Source organism: Lampetra fluviatilis, chromosome 5 (assembly GCF_964198595.1).
Source record: "Lampetra fluviatilis chromosome 5, kcLamFluv1.1, whole genome shotgun sequence".
Lineage (NCBI taxonomy): Eukaryota > Metazoa > Chordata > Hyperoartia > Petromyzontiformes > Petromyzontidae > Lampetra > Lampetra fluviatilis.
Window position 1 is genome coordinate 12,589,970 of NC_136279.1, and position 18,620 is coordinate 12,608,589.

The window sequence follows — 18,620 nt, forward strand, 5'->3', positions numbered from 1 at the left end:
GTTGTAAGAGTCCTGAAAGTATGGTATGGTAACTAATGAATCTGATTATGAGTAGGGGTAGATGGAAAGACTCCCTGTTCCCTCTTCCGGCATCTCATTTTCTCCTGTGACCTATGCTGCCTCTTCAATCAGATGTAATTTCCATGTACACAGTCAACAAATTATTGCAGAAATTTCCATGCAACAATATGGCATGATATATACAGTATATTATTTATTTCATATAGCATATAACAATATTAATACATGCAAAAAGTACTACCTGCCATGACATGTATCAAAATCGTGGCCATTAACAAGAAAATGGAACAGTTCACTATAATTATAACCGTAGCAAGTGTGGTATAAGTCCCACAATAGATTAAATTGCTGGTGAGTGGTTTATGCGTAGAAACAGTGACACCTCAATAATGAACCAAATTAGAACAACAAAATACAAAGAAGCATGCATGAGAGAAGCTTGCTTTAAAATATGTTGAGAAAGAATGAGGAACCCATGGATTCGAGAACATGCACAAGTAAATACATCATTTAAACCATTAAGAAAAGTACGGTAAGCAGGCCTGGGCAGGACACGTCATTGGAAGGGATGAATGTTGATAGTCAATTATACCGGTAATAATAACAGAGTTGCAGCCTAGGATATAATGCATTCAATTGGGACGTCCGCCAGGTAGATGGAGCCGTGAAATTAGCTCGTGTGCAAATAATACTAGGTAGAGTATAACATAGTGGGATCGTGAGAGATAGTGGTGGCTTGAGGCATTCGTCCAGCAGTGACAATGAGGATGCTAGTGATGGTGTAGATGATCGATTCTCACTGGATCCTACGGAAGTTTCTTTGAAATGTTTCAGGACTGAGAAAAACTTGTAAATGTCCCCGACCACCAAAACCTTCACCGGAATAAGCATTCAGTAACCACAGCTATTAATGAATAACGAGCACATCTTGCACAGTACAGTACTGTTATGCATTGTTATGCATTCATACCCGCGCACACACACACACTGTTTATGCAATTTTGGACGAAAGAATTCAAATAAAATGTGCTAATGATGTTTTATTTTTTTCAATATTTAGAGCAAAAGTATTCAAAACATTGCTTACATTTCCAAAAAGTTTACTATTTCCTTTCTACCTTTTACAAGAAAAACGCATTTTCTTACGTTTCGCGCTCACGTGTTTCAAACTCGGTAGGTTCGTGCAAGTTATTGTACAATCTGAGCAAATTGTTGCCATTCTTTTTAAAAGCACTTTACTTTGGGATGCAAATCAAAGAAAACTGCACAAATGCTAAATATTCACGTAACTTTTTGACGCCACAAGGCTGCTTTCGCAAAACCATATATCACGAATGCATGGCTTCTGCATGAATCAGCAACGGAATGTTTGGAACTGGCATCTAGCAACACATTGTCATTTAAGTAACTGGCTTTGATTATTCACATTCCACTTTCAGTTTCATTAGCATTCCCACACAAGCGTCCCATGGCTACCGAGTAGGCTACACGATGGCCAGTAGTTATGACTGCTGGTATACATTTACTAAATTCATATACTTTACTGCACATGTCCATCCGTGTGGTCCACCGATCCACACATTCTATCTTATGCTTGCCCCGTTGTAATCTGACACCGTTGTACTCATAATAAGCGGTTGGAATTTTTTAAAGACAAACTATTAGTCCAGTACACGTACAAAATAAAAAAAATATTACATGAACAATTCCATCTTCATGGTTTTGCTCTGCCAACAATGACATTTAGGAACACAGTACCAAGTGTTTTAATGATATTCCTCAGAGTGTTTGCAAATACAGAGGAGGCATATATCGAGACAACTGGTATGTAATTTCCTCAATATTAGTTTGCAGTTTATCACATTGCAATGGTCACAAGTTTGTGCAGATATCTGTCAGTGCATAAATGGCAGCCAAAGGTTTTGAGAATAACGCTTATTTTGGACACTTTTCAGTGTGCTAATGGATGCTAAGTGACAATTACAAACTTAAATCACAGTACTAATATCCTAATCTCGATTAGCCATCATATACGATACTATACAGAACTTACATAATTTCCGCCAGAATGAAACAGTGTGTGTGTGTTAATTGGTTGCATCTTATCAACACTCAGTTATTGTGGTTGCGATTGCAGAATGCCAAAGTGTATGACCACGAGAAGACCAATCAGCTTATATAGGTGTGAGATGAAATGTGACATTTTGCAGGGCTGTAGCGGATAGGGACAACATCCAGCAGCAGAGAGATAGTGTCTGATGATGCAATAGTAAATGCAAGCGTGCATCCAAAAGGTGTTCTACCTGGCAGTGTACATTCATCTCAATGTACACATAATGGAAATTCTGTACTATGAACGAATTAGAATGTTGTTTTGGTGAGAGCATTTAAACTCCAATTGTTTGGTGCCCAGTGTTACTCAAAACAAACCTGATTCAAAGCCCCTACAAGCATCCCCCACTCTGACTAAGTAATAATTTAACAAATATATAGTCTCTTTTCATGTTCTCATTCTATTAGCCCCCGTCCACCCCCTTATTTACAAATCTATGGATGCATATGTACTGGGACACTTTGTATATACCATTGATTGCATTGGCAACGCCGACTCACCAAGCGAGTCAGAGCCTCCTGGCATTACCAACGGCACCATGGGGCCAAATGACTATTCTCTTGCAGGAATGGCTTTCATTACTGATTTTCACAACAACAGCTGACAGGCTTGATTATCGGCTTGGGTGGGGCTTGCCAGCAAGTTGCTCAGCACCCACCCCAACTTATTTTAAAAAATCACCTTAATTTCAGTACTTGGATGTTGAAGCCAAAAAAGCATTATGACCTCAATACCACAGAGTATGCAATCCAAGCTTATAACTGCTGAAATCTTACCTGAATATGACCAATTCAGCACTCACATTTAAGTTAGCTGCGCACAGTTTTGTGTGTGTGTGAGAGTGAGTCACTTATAGACGTTAACAAAAGAAATGCCAATTTGGTGAGTACTGTGTTTGCACGCTATGAGCAGAAGTGCCTTGCAATATGCCATCACTTGTGTGAGGCCAGAGCAATTCAGGTACAAACAAGTAAAATGAAACTGCCACACGAGTGAGTCACCATCAGCCAGATCTCTCAAGTCTGAAGCCAGCATGTGGCCCCCTAAGTTAAACAACAGCCACACACACACAGCTTCCTTGCCTTCAACCGCTTTGCTTTGTCATTCAAGTACAGAAAACTCTGAAAAAATGATAGCTGATCGCACCAGCATGATACTCTGAAAATCGTCTGGAATAAAGTTACAAAGTACTGTACTGATCTTTTTTGCCTTCTAGTTATTTTTTGTAATGGTCAAAAACTGAACCGAACACTTTTTGTTTTACTAGTGCAGCAATTATTGTTATTGTTAAAGCTTTCATGTTGGGTGAACTCGGTTGACACGTGTTCATAATTGCGTAGGTGGGTTGTTATTAAGAAAATGTCAACTTTGGAGATACGCTATTTACAAATGTTAGATTTAAGTGGTGTTTAAGTAAATGCACGCGTTATATAGGTCGGGATGTCACGCGACTCCTCACTCCTGGCACGTGTTCATGACACGAGTCACTTTGTTGTAGCACTGGCGAAACAGTGGGCACAATTCGACTTCCTCGTGTGCTCTGCCTTCCTCAAAGGCCACATGCTAAGTACCCGCTAATGCACCTCGTGTTCACTGTTAGGCAACGTTGGGATTGACACATCCCTTGGAAGATTACTGTAAATGTAGTTCATGTTATGTAAAAGGCATGCTGCTATATTAGAGTGGCTGGGTGTTCATTCAGGACAGACTTTGTGCAACGGCAGAGCTCACGTGAAGTTAGAATAACTTATTTTTAAACTCACCACCGATTTCACTTAACAGCCTTATAATGTCAACATACAAAAAGGCTGACGTTTTAGGAAAGGACCCTTTTCAGAGGCAGTTTATCAGCCACGTACTGTATTTGTAAAATCACTACATTATCTTGAAAAAAATATTTACATATAGTAGGAAAGAAAGGATTATGTACTAATCACGGATATGGTGTTGGTTAAGTAGACATCTAAAAATAGTTAAAGATTTAGAGCGAAGTTTATTACAATCGGTAAAGTCCGTGTCCTGCTGCAGCCTATGGCAGGCGTTCTCTTCCAAGTCACTGTTTCTTGACTTGATATGCATAATAAACATAATTGATATGAGCAGCAAAGCTAATCATTGCCTTCCCACACTTTCACCAACGTCACAAACATCTGCGTTTTTATGAACGTCCACGCTCTTAAGAGGATGCTCATTCATTCACTCATCCGGGATGCTGCTGCGTTTAGCAGGGACAGCCTTGCATCCATTGTACAATGAATCATTATTATAATTTATATATCTAAATGTGTGCCGCACGTAATCTCGAAGCGCGTTCAAAATAGTTTAACTTGCACCAAATTCGCACAAATCTATCAACACAAATACATGACTGCGCTAAAGGCGTGCAAATAAATATTGTGCTATAATAACACACGTTCAATTATCCGCTTGTTTCCTAATACAGTTGACGAGTAATAGCTCTTTTTTTTTAAACAAGCCTTAAATTTGTTCTCGAATTCAATTACCGGCTGCCCAATCTTAATTCGGTGTTCTGCAGATGAACCGCATGATGCTTTGTTTGCACAGTTTTAGTGCCATCGCTTCTGTTCGTTACCACCGCAGTACATTTTATTGTTGCTATGCACCATATCCTGTATTATGTTGTGTACTGTAGTTGTGTTGGTTATCATTACGTACATTTCTCTGATATGATCCCCAGTATATATTTTAGGATATCCGAATTTGCCTGATTGGAACCAATGTCCTTCCTACCTTTCCAAGATATGTTTCTAGGGCGTTCTTCTTCTTCTCCTCCTCGGCCGGTCAAACACAACGGACATGCACGCTTACAGCACGGACACTTGCACGCCAATATAAACAGGGATTATGAGACAATGCGATCTGCGATCGCTCCATGCAGAATGTCTTTGTGTGCGTGTGTACGCGCACAATAGGGTGGGGGGGGGCAGTGCAGCGGTTACCGCACGGAGCTACAAACCTGGCGCACCTGAGTTCGACTAGCGATGCGGGACGCGACATCAATGGGAATCTGGACGGTGTCAACAATTCGTCGCATCAGATCTGAATGGCAACCATCAGCGGAACAACATTCTGCCTCTTCGCGTATAGATGAGATGTGTTTAGTCCATCAGCCCATTGTCTTTCTCGGCCAAATATCATCAAGCAGTAAACCGAGACTGGTTTCGATCTCCTCCTGGGTCCCATCAGCAGAGTCAGGATTATTAATCAAATGTTGCTGGATTTCCATTTGCTATGTGGCAAGAGCACTCCGTATATCAAATACAGCCATGATTTTCCACCGCGACGCGGAGTTTTGTGAACGTTTTATATACATTGCCTTGCATTCGTCGAATATACTTGTTTTCATCAATGTCACATACCTTTATTAGCTACATTCAGGTAATGGTCAGTTATTTTCGTACTTTTTTACGCGAACACTTTTTTGTTGTATTCCCACTCCAGGTCAGCACCAGTGACGATTGTCTAAACCGGTCCTCACCTAGGTCGACTCAGCCACAAAATAAGTACCTGGTGTGGTGTGTAAATATCGCCACTCGGGAGACAAAGGCATCCGGGCGTCGTGTTGGCCACCCACCCCTCGTGTGCCACGTGCCGGCCTTCATAAGGTGCTCACAAACAGCACTTGCCCCAACAGTCTGTTAAGGTTATACGGGGGATCTTTGTAATTGCACGCGCAATGCACCCCGCGGATTGTCTGCCTCTCCACGCTGCTCTCTCCGTGTTTACCAACTCGCTCCAGTCAAATGCAAATCGCGTGCGGTGCACGACCCGCAGTGCCTGCAACAGTAACCAAGAGCGCAGAAGACACAACGACGAGTACCGGGGTGTGTGTGTGTTCTCCCCTCTGTATTGGGATTGAATGGCTGTGTGTGGGGTGGGGGAGTCATTATAGTGGATTATGGCAGGGGGCTTATGGAGTCGGTTCAAAGGGTAGGCAGGTGTAGAGAATCATTCGGCGAGTCTTTGTTTGTGTATGAACACATTATCTGGTGATGGTGCACAAGCACAAATAACAGCGCGTAGGTCTTATGAGCAAATATGCATATAATAGGCGACGGTTCGGGCAATGAACCCCTCTTCATAGCACATGAAGCTACGGCCTTTGCGAGTAAGAGCAATGCAAAAGAGCCATCGTCCGAAACATCGCCTATCATATACGCTTCCTTATAAGGCCACACAGTCTTAGTGACGAGTGCTGTCGGGTTTCTCGCGCTCTGTTGTCGATCAGCGAATGAGAACGGCATGGCCAACAAAGCCATCAATTAAAGGCATCGCTGGTTTGTCATTACGCGCTGGTCACAAAATAGTTAAGTACGGGGAGCTTGCAGCCTGTGTCACACATGAGTAGCGACCAACTTTGCGGGCCCGATAACGCGTGTCAAGCGCAACGCGTTAGAGCCGTCACCGCACATCAATCAACAAAGCTGCACGGGTTGCGAGCCGCGCCTGTGTGAGTGTACATTCGTGCGTTGCGCATAATGTTTGCATTCGTAGCCGAACGGAGAAGAGGTGTGTGTGTCTGTGCCGTAGTGTTGTCGAAGAAGAAAGTGGACGATAGCCCGGCAGTAAGCGTGTTGAGTGCGTTACCTTTGCCTGTCAGCGACATCTCGAGACGGTCACGGGCAGCTCAAGCGAAGCGCGCGTCGTAACGCACCACCCCGACGGACCCCTTTCGCGTCGCTCCTCGTGTTCTCGTCGCTGCTGTTGTGTGTGTGCCGGTTGCGGCTGGCTGGCTGCCTGTTGGCTCACGACAACACTCGCCCCCCCCCCGACTCTTGCCACCGCCGCTTGCTCGGAGTCGGAATGCACTGCCGGCGAGAAATCCCTCGATGTGGAACGTGGGGGGACGCGTGCGCGTAGCCGAGCGGGAGCGTTCGACGGCACAAAAAAGAACCCCCCAAACCCACCTCGCCCACACGAAACCTGTTGCAGCGCGCGTCTCGGCGTACAAAAGACGAGACAAGCCGGGGAGGGAGGAACAAGGCTCTGTGACCTACACGCGCCGGTGGTTGGTGCGAGGCGAAGGAGGAGGTGGGGTGGGGTGGAGGCTACGGCCGAGGAGTGGTCCCGACGTCCCCTGCTTCGTGCTGTGCGTGGTGCGTTGTGGGGGGAGGAGCGGTGGTGCAGCGGTCAGCGCTACGCCGCGCCACGAAACCCCGGCGACACGAGTTCGAGACACGCTCACGGCCAACGCCGGTGACGATTATCAGAACCGGTCCTGGGCATCCCCTAGGTCGACTCAGCCTTGAATGAATACCTGGCGCGGTGTGTAAACGTCGCCACTAGGGCGTGGTGGTGGTGCTGGCCACCCACACCCCCCGCTCACAGGTGCTCGCTAACAGCACTTGCCCCAATAGTCTGTGAAGGCTACACGGGGTGGGGTGGGGATCTTTGTCTTTGTGTGTGTCCCCTCTCCGTCCCGCGTGCGTGAGCAGCCTCCGGCTGGCTCGAGGCGACGGGGCGCGCCTCCACGTAAACCGAGACGACGCGCGGGTTGGGCACCGAGTGGAGTGAGTGGGGGTCAGCGCGCTGCACCGCGGACCTGGCGGTGTCCTGGGCGTCCCCTAGGTCGACTCGGCATCAAATGAGCACTTCTGGCGCGGCGTGTGCCCGCATGCAGCACTTGCCCCAACAGCCCGTCGAGGCTACCCGGGGGATCTTTGTCTATGTTGCGCGGTGTTGCTGGAGAGCGGAGGAAGAAGGAAGCGGCGCGGCTGATGCGAGGGGCCAATAGCGCGCGGATCTAGCGCCGCGTGTGGACACGCGCGCCGCACGTGGATACAGGTGCACGCACACACGTGTGTGGACACGCACGTGGATGCAGGTGCACGCACACACGTGTGTGGACACGCACACGTGTGTGGACACGCACGTGCATTCAGGTGCACGCACACGTGCGTGTCCACACACGTGTGTGGACACGCACGTGGATGCAGGTGCACGCACACACGTGTGTGGACACGCACGTGGATGCATGTGCACGCACACACGTGTGGACACGCACGTGGATACGGGTGCACGCACACACGTGTGGACACGCACACACGTGTGAACACGCGCGCCGCACGTGGATACAGGTGCACGCACACACGTGTGTGGACACGCACGTGGATGCAGGTGCACGCACACACGTGTGGACACACACGTGTGAACACGCGCGCCGCACGTGGATACAGGTGCACGCACGCACGTGTGGACACGCACGCACGTGTGGACACGCACGCACGTGTGGACACGCACGCACGTGTGGACACGCACGCACGTGTGGACACGCACGCACGTGTGGACACGCACGCAAGTCTGAATATAGGTACAGTGCACGCGCGTGTGAGCACACACACCTGCGAACACAAGCCACGCGTATCAATGCTCGCGTGAATGCGGACACTTGTGAACCGACCATACCTGTCAACCCCTTATCAGTGCCCCTACCTTATTACAGACCAATTCAGACCTTATTGGTCACCCCGTGCCGTTATAAATCTCAACGTTCATCCCACAAAGTCCCATCACAAAGGAGAAACACAAATAGACAAAAACATAATTTTGGCCGTATTGAAACGGCTGTACGCCGTATCGACCTGGAAACTCAATTTCGTTGTACAAGAATACGGGTAACCCGTATGGGTCCACAGGTATTGGTACCTAATTACTGACGAGGTAGAAAAACTACTCGGAGGAGCCCTCTTATAGCCTCCTCCAGTGCTGTTAGCGAGCACACCTTAAGGCCGACACGTGACTTAAAATACGTGACATTACGTGTTCGTCCCATTAACTGCGTTCTCATGAAAATTGCTGTGTCATGGTTATGAGTGGAATACATTATTTCATGAAACGCAGGTAAAAGTTTAAAAGGAAATAGCGGAACTCCAAACTGTCTGAATAAAAATAGGCCATGAGCATATTGGCCTTCCAGATCAATGCCGTCAAGTTGCATTCATATAACGGTTAAATCAGTGCTATCGATTTCACGAACCCCGTTTACACGAAAAAATGGCATTTATTCGAGAAAACATTGTCGATTGGAATGCAAAGATTGTGTGCGTGGCTACGAACACCCACGCAAAACCTGCTGTAACTTGTACGTGAAGTGCGTTCTTCTGTAACAGGACACAGAGACTCTAGGATTGGAAAACAAATGCAGTCTCGCCATGCGAGATGCAACTCTGACTGGTCGGTATCAATAATTCGTCACATCACATCTGCATGACAACTATCTTCAGAACTCCATTCTGCCTCTTCACATATAATCAGCCCATTATCTTTCTCGGTCAAATATTATCAAGCAGTAAACTGAGACCGGTTTTCGTTCTCCTGGGTCTCATCAGCACAGTCAGGCTTCTTCATCAAACGTTGCTGAATTTCCAAAAACTATTTGGCAAGAGCACTCCATATTAACAATACTTCCATGATTATCCACGGCGATACGCAACGCTGAGTTTGTGAACGGTTTCATCCATTGCCTTGCAGTCATCGAATGAAACTTGTTTTTTGTTTATCTCACATACCTACCTTTATTAGGTGCATTCAGTTACTGGTCAGTTCTTTTCGTACTTCTTTTGTTTTATGTTATGCTGTATTGTGTTGTCAAATATTTAAATGTTTAGGCAATTTTCAGTTTTAGTTAGACCTGTGTAGAGCTAACTTACGATGGTTAATAACGTGTGTAGTAGTTGTTCATAAACTGGCCCCACCACTATCTCAGGGCAGAGATGGGCAGTGTATAAATTGCATGTACTTTACTACATTAGTAGTTGGTATCTAAATTACACACCTCAAAGTAATTGGTAATTTGTATCCACATTATATTGTATCGAAACTAATTTTCTTCACGTAACTTGTCGTTTGAATGTATTTTGCACAACTCTGCCTCAGGGCCACCACAGATCTAAGCATTATCCCATTGCTCATTCAAACATCAGGATATTTTAATTTTTTATCTAATGTATTGACAATGAGTTATGTACAACCTATCACTTTTGACCTCGTTCAAAAACAGCAAAATATTTAACTCCATTCTTATAAGGATTTTATGTAAACATTCCTTTACAATTACTTTTAAAATGTTTAGATGAGAATGTGTGGAAAAAATTGTCTCTGGGCGCGGGGGGTGGGTATTAAACTATGAAATTCCACAGGTATTTTCGAGTACGCTATATCCAGTCTGCACAATGAGATCTACGAACCATTGTGCAAAGCTCACGGATGCCATGTGTGTGCATCTGCAAAACATATTTACTGGGTCACGCTTTGTGAAGGGGCATTGCTACAGACGTCAAACCGAGCTGTTTAAATAAGAGCCACGAAGAGAAGTGAATTGCCTTGGTTGTGTTGAGTTATAGAGAGAGAGTGCTCTACCTTACACCACCGGCACCTGTGCCTGTGTGAAATCGCAACCCTATTGTTGGGGCACGGCATGCTTGGCAGCTTGGTGCTTCACAACCCGCAGTCCCACGTGCATTTTCACCCCCTCCGTGTCCATTGCTATTGTGACTGACGTATAATTGTTTCATATCCAGGTGTAAACGTGTTCCTTTTGACCTCTGTAGCAAGTTAGAGATTAACTTCCATGTGCTTCACAAAAATCAGTGAGTACACGGTTGCTACTTGGTTTGTGCATCACATCAACGATGGAAGCTGTCACTCTTGTCATGGAAATTGGATTTTCCACTTGTTCTGTGCAGCAATGTTTACGCATTGGCTAGTTTCAAAGAGGACGTATGTGTGAGCTTGGACACGTGCTTGAACTGACGTTTCTGGAGCATATCACACCTGCTCTCTTGTCTTTGCACTGGCTACCAGTCAAGTACCGAGTGCATTACTGTATATGATCCTGCTCCTGACCTACAAGGCTCTCATGGGTTAGACACGCAATATTCCAGGGTTTTTTTCTGCTTTCCATACACGATCTACGGATGAAATGCACCTGACAAATGTAAACTATTATTGTAGATACTCCCTTAGCTGCTTTCCTTTCTTTTACTTTTTTGCATTGGGCATCATGGACACGCGTGAAGCTGTAGTTAATTGGCATGAACAGCGTAAAATGGCAATACAACACTCATTTACGCATACAACTATTGTCAAGTGGCTATTCAATTAGCACATTTCAAATAGCGTTCAGTTGCACGTTATTATTAAAAACATGCAGTTCCAAAAATGTAACCATTATGGCAGAATTTTCACGTATCTGTCTGTGTTGAATTACGCATAGATTTGTGGAAACCAAATAAAAGTACATAGTGAATGGCAGATTTGGCGTTGTTTGCTTTGAAATGCCATATCACACTGAAGCTGAGAATTCTGGAAATATACGTTACAGGAAAAAAGTGTCATTCTTTGCGTCATTTGGCAAGTGGTTTCCTTGGCATAGACCATGAGCAGTCTTAAAACAGATTATGTTCACAATGCAACAAAATGAACAGTACCGTTTTTTGTATCAACTAATTTGTACTTTTGGTGGTTAATTAAGTGACATTGGTGAAGACTAACATAGGTCTAGGCATCTAATTCAGATGCATATATATATCTGGAATAGCACATACATTGATTACGCAATAAATGGAGCTGGGACAAATAGTTGATTAAATCACTTAATGGCCTAATATTTGTCATTGACTACTTTTTCGTCGTCAATTATTCGGGCCCATTTAAAATGGTACATGCCCCCACATCCTGCCTCCTGAAGGCAGGAAACCCTTACAAGCCACGCCCAGCATGACGCAAATGGCGATTCCGATTATGTCATTCAAACCTGCCTATCGCCTTCTATCCAGCGGCATACATGGAACAGAAGTGAGACTTTTTTAATCAACTATTTTCGTGTTATCCAATTAGGCAAGTAAACAGATCATCGGTAAAGTAATTGATTACTGTACTTAAATATTTGGATAGCCCAGATCTACAGCATTTATCATCTGCAATAGCTTTATGGGTGGCTGGGTGATCTAGGAGTGTATTATACTCGGTTCCAAAGTTTGCCAGTTTACAACATCATTTACCAACCAAAGAAGATTGTTATCAAATGAGTGCAAAAAACCTTTCTGACGCAAAACAAACCAACCATACGACATAAGATTAGGCGTAAATGATGATGGCGATATTTCCATATTTCGCACGCACATTACAATTCTTGTAAGTCCCCACCACTGTAACAGTACTTTAGATACGATCGCCAAATGCACAGTTGAGCGTACAATTGGGCATTCCTGTGCCACAGTGAACACTCGAGTTATATACCTCTGTGCCACTGAAGTAGAACATAACATTTCTAGCGTCCTGAAAATGCGAGTTGCTAGTCCGTGGCATAGCAATATTGGCATGGGTCCTAGTGCAAGACATACGATACGAACGCCTAACCAATTTCCCCTCCCATCTGTAACCTGACACCTGTGCCCCTTTGGCCCATGGGCCTCGGTGCAGTTGCACCGCCTGCACATTCGATAGGCACATCACTGTTCATAGTATAGTAAGATGTAAGGAGTTTATGGAAATCCCAGCACAGAATACCTGAAAACGTGGCCCTGGACAGCTGCATATGCCTCAAAGCCAAGCTGTGCAATCATATCATTCTTCTGTTGCTCAATTTAATGTTAACACCAGCAGGACCCTGTGCCAACTAATCAGTTGTTTATTGTTGAATGTAAAGTCTTCTTCAACAAAAGCACACCAATAAAGCTATACCATGAATCTATTCACATTTTGAGTTGACCCAGAATATACAATGTGTAGCACAAGTAAAAATATTAATCTCCGTCACCAAAATGTCAACAACACACGAAATATTGCGAGACAACGAATGGCTGTCTTTGTTATTTCGGTTACATTGGTTTCTTGTTCATTTTCTAAACATAATATACTATGGGTACACATATACATTTACAGAGTAGTGTAAAGAGGGCCACAAACTAAAACGTATTTGGGATCCGTATGGTTCAAGGCTAATGCCCTGAGCTCATAGAACCAGACTGAGGTATTATTAGGATCATAAAAGTTTAGTGTTATTGCCCAAGGCTCACAGAGACCGTTTCAAAAGTGGCTATGCTGTAAAAAAAACACTTAGCTTATAAAGTCATGAATAATATTTTTTGGCTAAGTTTCCAATCTCCTTCACCTGTAAGAACAAAAAGGCTTGAATCAAATGCTTGTAAGCAGATGTGAATAAATGTATAATGCTCAACCAAAATAATTTTTAATGGTCTGAAGTCCAGGTTCTTGGCAAACTAATACAACATTCCCAACTCTCCCCCAGCCATTAAAATGAATTACTACTATAATGAGCCAAGAATGTCTGTGTGTAACGTGCGTGACGTCACTCCACATGCCGCACCCCCCCCCCTTCATTAATATTCATGAGCGGGTGGATTTTTACACTCACAGAGTGGAGGTCGAGCGGAAATACTTTTTTTCGCAAATTCGCTTTAAGTTTGACGTTTATTTATTGACAGTGAATCTAATAAATAATTATATGCAGCAACAAAGTGGATTTGGTGTCTTTATTTATTACTTCAGCACTTGAGACAAAAGGTAAGTCTAATGTATGCTTCTAAATTATGGTAAAATAGACATTTCTCGGTGATTTTCCAGATATTGTATCGAATTCACATTTATTTCAACCCCAGCGACCGAAAACAAAAGAGAATAAAGTGTCAGAGCAGTGAATTTTAAAAAAATTGGTCAGTTATATACAGTGCTACAGTGATATGAAGTGAGGTGTTTTATGACGTAGTTTTGTGCCAGATTCACTGCCATTCAATTTACACAAGATACAATTATACTCTGCTCAAGTTTTTCGTAAATATTACAGCTTCCGTCCTAAGACGGGCAAACAAGCTAGTACAGTATTAACAATTTTGTTGTTATTCCATTTAAGAATGTTGCGGTGAATACTGTAGTATGACCTCCATTGGCTGCATGGGTGACGTGAACCTATTAGATATAACATATACAATACTGTAACAGTGATCCTTTTGATGTACGTGCTTTGAGCTGAATAATTGATACTGATGAAAAACCAGCACGTATTTACAACCCTGTAACTCATGAGCTGCCACGTTAAATATATATTTATTTTTAATGTACGTTGCATTTGCCGGCCAATGTGTGCCTCAGGGACCGTCCATAAATGACGTCACGCGATTTTGGACGATTTTTGACCCCCCCCCATCGTCACACGGTGTCACAAAAAGTCAGACCCTCCCTCATATGACGTCACAAAGCTCTGCCCCCCCCCCAAAAAAATAAACATGCTTCAAATGGCTTTAAACTATTGTCATTGTAGTGAGTATTTAATGTGCCTCTGCACTCTGATGTTGTAGGAGAAAATATTTATTAAAAAGTCTATTTAATTAAGTAGAACGTGTTGTCTATATTATTTAAAGTTGCGCATTTTGATGTGACGTCACATTTCTCAAACCCCACCCCCCTCGTCACACATCATCACAAATGTCTGAACCCCCCCCCCCCCCTAGGTGCGTGAAGTCATTTATGGACGGCCCCTCGGTCAGAATGCTACTCATGGAAGGAAGTCTCATGTTTAACTTTGATTCATTGCTTGAAAGCGATGTGGCTTGAAACGTGTTCATCTTACAATACCAATCATTCACTAAGCCAGTATGAAAGCTTAACATCAAGGTATACTGTATTGAGGTAAGTGTGGGGTGGAGTAGTGGCGCATCAGTTAGTGCACCATGCTAAGTCACAGTTCAGTGGTGATATCCGAATTGTTCATGTCTGCCTCCCCCTCCTGCCCCCAGCTTCACCAACCCGCACTAATCAACATGGTGGAATATGGTCAAACAACAGCCCATCGCGGTGGGGGTATGCCTTCATCCAGCAGTGGATTGGCAAGCCGATATTAAATGAAGTATGTACAATAGGTAATGTGTTCAGACAATGTCCTCACTTGATTTAACGTGATTGCGTACTTAAGAGCATTTGTACTCTCAAGCTATGCCATATTAAACTGTCAAACACAAGTAGATTGGCAGATACTGAAGTTTGATGAATTTTGTTGAATCCGTGAAGCATCATACTGTGAGAAAAATCTTTAAAGCTCATAAGGAGATGGGACATCCAGATTAGCAGCCCAGAGATGGAACACTTGTGCAACATTCAGCCGCACTCACTTTTTCGTTTTCCTGACAGCCGAGCTAATCCCCTGCACACGTGTGAAGAAGGGAAGCCCGTGAACAAACACGACTTCCCATTCACACCCCCAGTGCAGACCCAGGGATTAAGCACGTGTCTTTATTAATTAATTTATAACTCCATATTTCCCAGAACGCTCATAGCGTTGGCTACCATACGTTGCTACCATACGTAGCCAACCGTGCTAATCGGAGGTGCGGGATAAAATACATATGCTTATGCCAACCCGCTTTAACCAGTCTGAAGTATATAGTCAAATAAAATAACCCTCTTCACACACCACGCACGGTGTGGGCATGTTGTCAACCAGCAGTGGGTTGACAAAAAGGTCAGTGGATTGACAAGAGGTCAACTATAGATTGACGTTCACAGCTCAGTGTCTGGCCCAAGATATTCCGACACCACAAGTCTTGACCGCCTCTCAAAAATCATCTCTTCTACTGCGCTTCGAAGGGAATGAATCTCGTTCTACGTTACATTATCGGAAAGTGCAACGAATCCATGGAACATATTAGACTTATTTGTAACTGCCACCAGTGCGTTATGGGTTTACATGTTTGAATAACCTAGCGATTGATGCTTTTGTCACTGAGCCACTTTGAACTGGCTCAGCATTGATTCCTAGTCACTTGGAAGTGATGTCATCATCAGCCATCATCAGTCCCCTGCTGGATGGAGACTTCCCCAAGCTGTTGATATCTGTGACAGTTTTCTGTGATGGACACTAATGGATAATGATGTAGGACAATTCCAAAGCTTGTCAATGTATACATGGAGATTAAAGCATTTGTAATATAATTTGAAAGAGTACGCTTCTTTACATATGTGAAGGTCTTAAATTCCAAAGAAAATATTTATCTGATCATAAATCACAAAAGAGGGTATTTTTACCACTATGCGAATGCTGATGGGGTTTTTTTCGAAATGCATATATTCGATCAATTAAGTTTCGGTATAATAAAATTTAGATTTCTTTCCCATTATTTTATACAGCTAAAAATAAAGGAAAATAACAAATAAATCCACTGAAAAAAATAATGCAATCATGTTTTTTTCACGAGGTTATTTTATTTATCAATTTTAATACTGGGCAGTATAAAATATCATTTTCAATATAGAATGTCTTTGTTTACAATATGAATGGTAAGTTATACAGTGTTTATAGAATGACATGGTAAGCTACGAAAGCTGGGAATGCATCCTCATAGTACTGTTATAAGTTATTCAAGAAACGAAATTCCAATATACGAACGAAGCTCCAGAAACGCATCTACTTCGTATATCGAGGTATTACAGTATGCAACTTTACATTTCATGATCTCAAAGTGATGTGTTTACACAGCCTCTATGTAAAATTTAAACATGTGGCGCTGGCATTTGGGAATGCTCAATCTGGCCTTTAAAAATGTGGAGGGCACATTTTAAATGTAATTAAACTTTCGAGGAGCATTCATTAGATATGAACATGACCTTCCTTTAAAAATGCAATTTAATGAATAAATATATTGGCTTTGTAAATCTTGGATATAATTACGTCCGTTTACTAACGGTTTGTTAACGTTAAATAGAGTAACAAAAAAGAATATGCAAACACGATGTATGTGGTACTGCATGTCTGTAGCAATTTGAAGGAAAAGGTTGGTTGCGGTCGACCATGTAAATTTGTGAAACTCTGAAACCCACTAACTTGCTTGATGTGACCAGGTGACAGTACAGCAAATGGGTTGTGAACCTGTGTGCACAGTTGAGTGCTGTGTTCTCGTGTCCATTGGGTTTTTTCTCGGTAAAGTATGAATACAGCATTTCATTACACACACACACAATCCCATAATGGAATTGGCTAATTACCCCACTTCACGGCCCAACTCACATTGTTGTGAGACTTAGCAACATTATTATGACTGTAAAATACGTTTAACAATAAACCATTTGGACTCGGCGGCGAGAATGAAATGAACCACTGCACGAGCTAACTGCAGCTTTTCACATGCGGTATATTAATATTTTCCCTGCTCATGGGTTTAAATACATTATCTTGCACTGGCATCCTCTGAGAGTTTTGTTAAACAATGGAAAGCGTATCTGTCGATGTTATCTTTTTCTTTTAAGATTTGAAATTTTTGGGGGGTTGTTCAAAGCTCTCTTTGTTCCAATGTAATAATAAAATAAAAACTACCGGCTAGAAAAACTCACGTCACATATACTGTATTCGACGTTTTTTCCTGCCACATAACTTTAAATCATTGACGTTATCAAGCGAGCCTTTCCGATTATGAGCATTTTTTAGTGACTCACATGTCTTTCAAGTGGTTACATTTTTGGGGAATTATTTGTAAGGTTGCCGTTATCGTTTTATGACAAATGATGTTTGAGGTGCGTTTCAAAGATTGAAGCCCTGATTATTGCTGTGCTCTTAGCCGTGCGAGTTGGAGGGAGCCTCATATTAGATATCGCATACGCAAATTAACGGAAAACAAGTAATATAAAAAATCTTTTTAAATACGCTTTAATGAAATGTACCGTACTAGTAATGGAAGGAAGTGGCCCCGAAGCTTGCCATAACGTAAGGGGCCGAAGTCAATTACAGCCGTCAGTTGAGCGTGGACAATTAGACCCAAGCCGAAGCATAACATAGAAAATAATATTTAAAAATATTTCTTCTTTATTTTTAATGATAGAATATAGTATTGTCATCAGTATGACATAAGTATACCAAGTTTGCTGTCGATACCACATTGGGAAGTGGGTAAAAATTGAGTTACAATATTTGAGGATGCAACAACAGAGTGAGTTAATAAAAAGCGTGTAATAATAAAAACAACCAAATTATCTTCGTGAGTCAACCGTATTATATTCATATTTATTCATGTTTATTTATCTTCCATCTTCACTACCAGGCTGAAGTATTACCTAGGCTACATGGATCCACCCTGTGGAATTTGCAGGTTTGGAGAGAGTCCCAATCTATTTCGGTGGCCATCACCAACCATGATCAGCTTCCACGAATTTCGCTCCTTGACTCCTCCAACCCAATTGATGCCTCGGTCTGCAATGCTGTGTCGTCTCAACACCGTGGTCAACAACCACGACACAACAAACGCACACAACTCGCCCACCTACTTTCCCACCGCACTCACTGCAAGTCACAAGCAACTCACCAACTCATTCACTCGCTCACTCCTTTGCAAGGTGACGTCACTCAACCACTTACCCACACACTCAATCGATACACTGCACTGCGCTTCACTTTCTGCTTCGGGGTCGTCCATAAATGACGTCACGCGATTTTGGACGATTTTTTTACCCCCCCCCTCCC

At 43.1% G+C, this 18,620-nt stretch overlaps 1 protein-coding gene across 1 annotated transcript in view; it reads right to left on the reverse strand.

Annotated features, from left to right (window-relative positions):
• LOC144932567 (dual specificity mitogen-activated protein kinase kinase 6-like) overlaps positions 1-7,166 on the reverse strand; it is a 62,522-nt gene extending 55,356 nt beyond the window's left edge. The window contains exon 1 of the mRNA XM_078856773.1: positions 6,743-7,166. Coding sequence (XP_078712899.1) covers positions 6,743-6,761 — 19 coding nt within the window. The 5' untranslated portion in view covers positions 6,762-7,166. The remainder of the gene's footprint in view (positions 1-6,742) is intronic.
• Between the last annotated feature and the right edge of the window lie 11,454 nt (positions 7,167-18,620).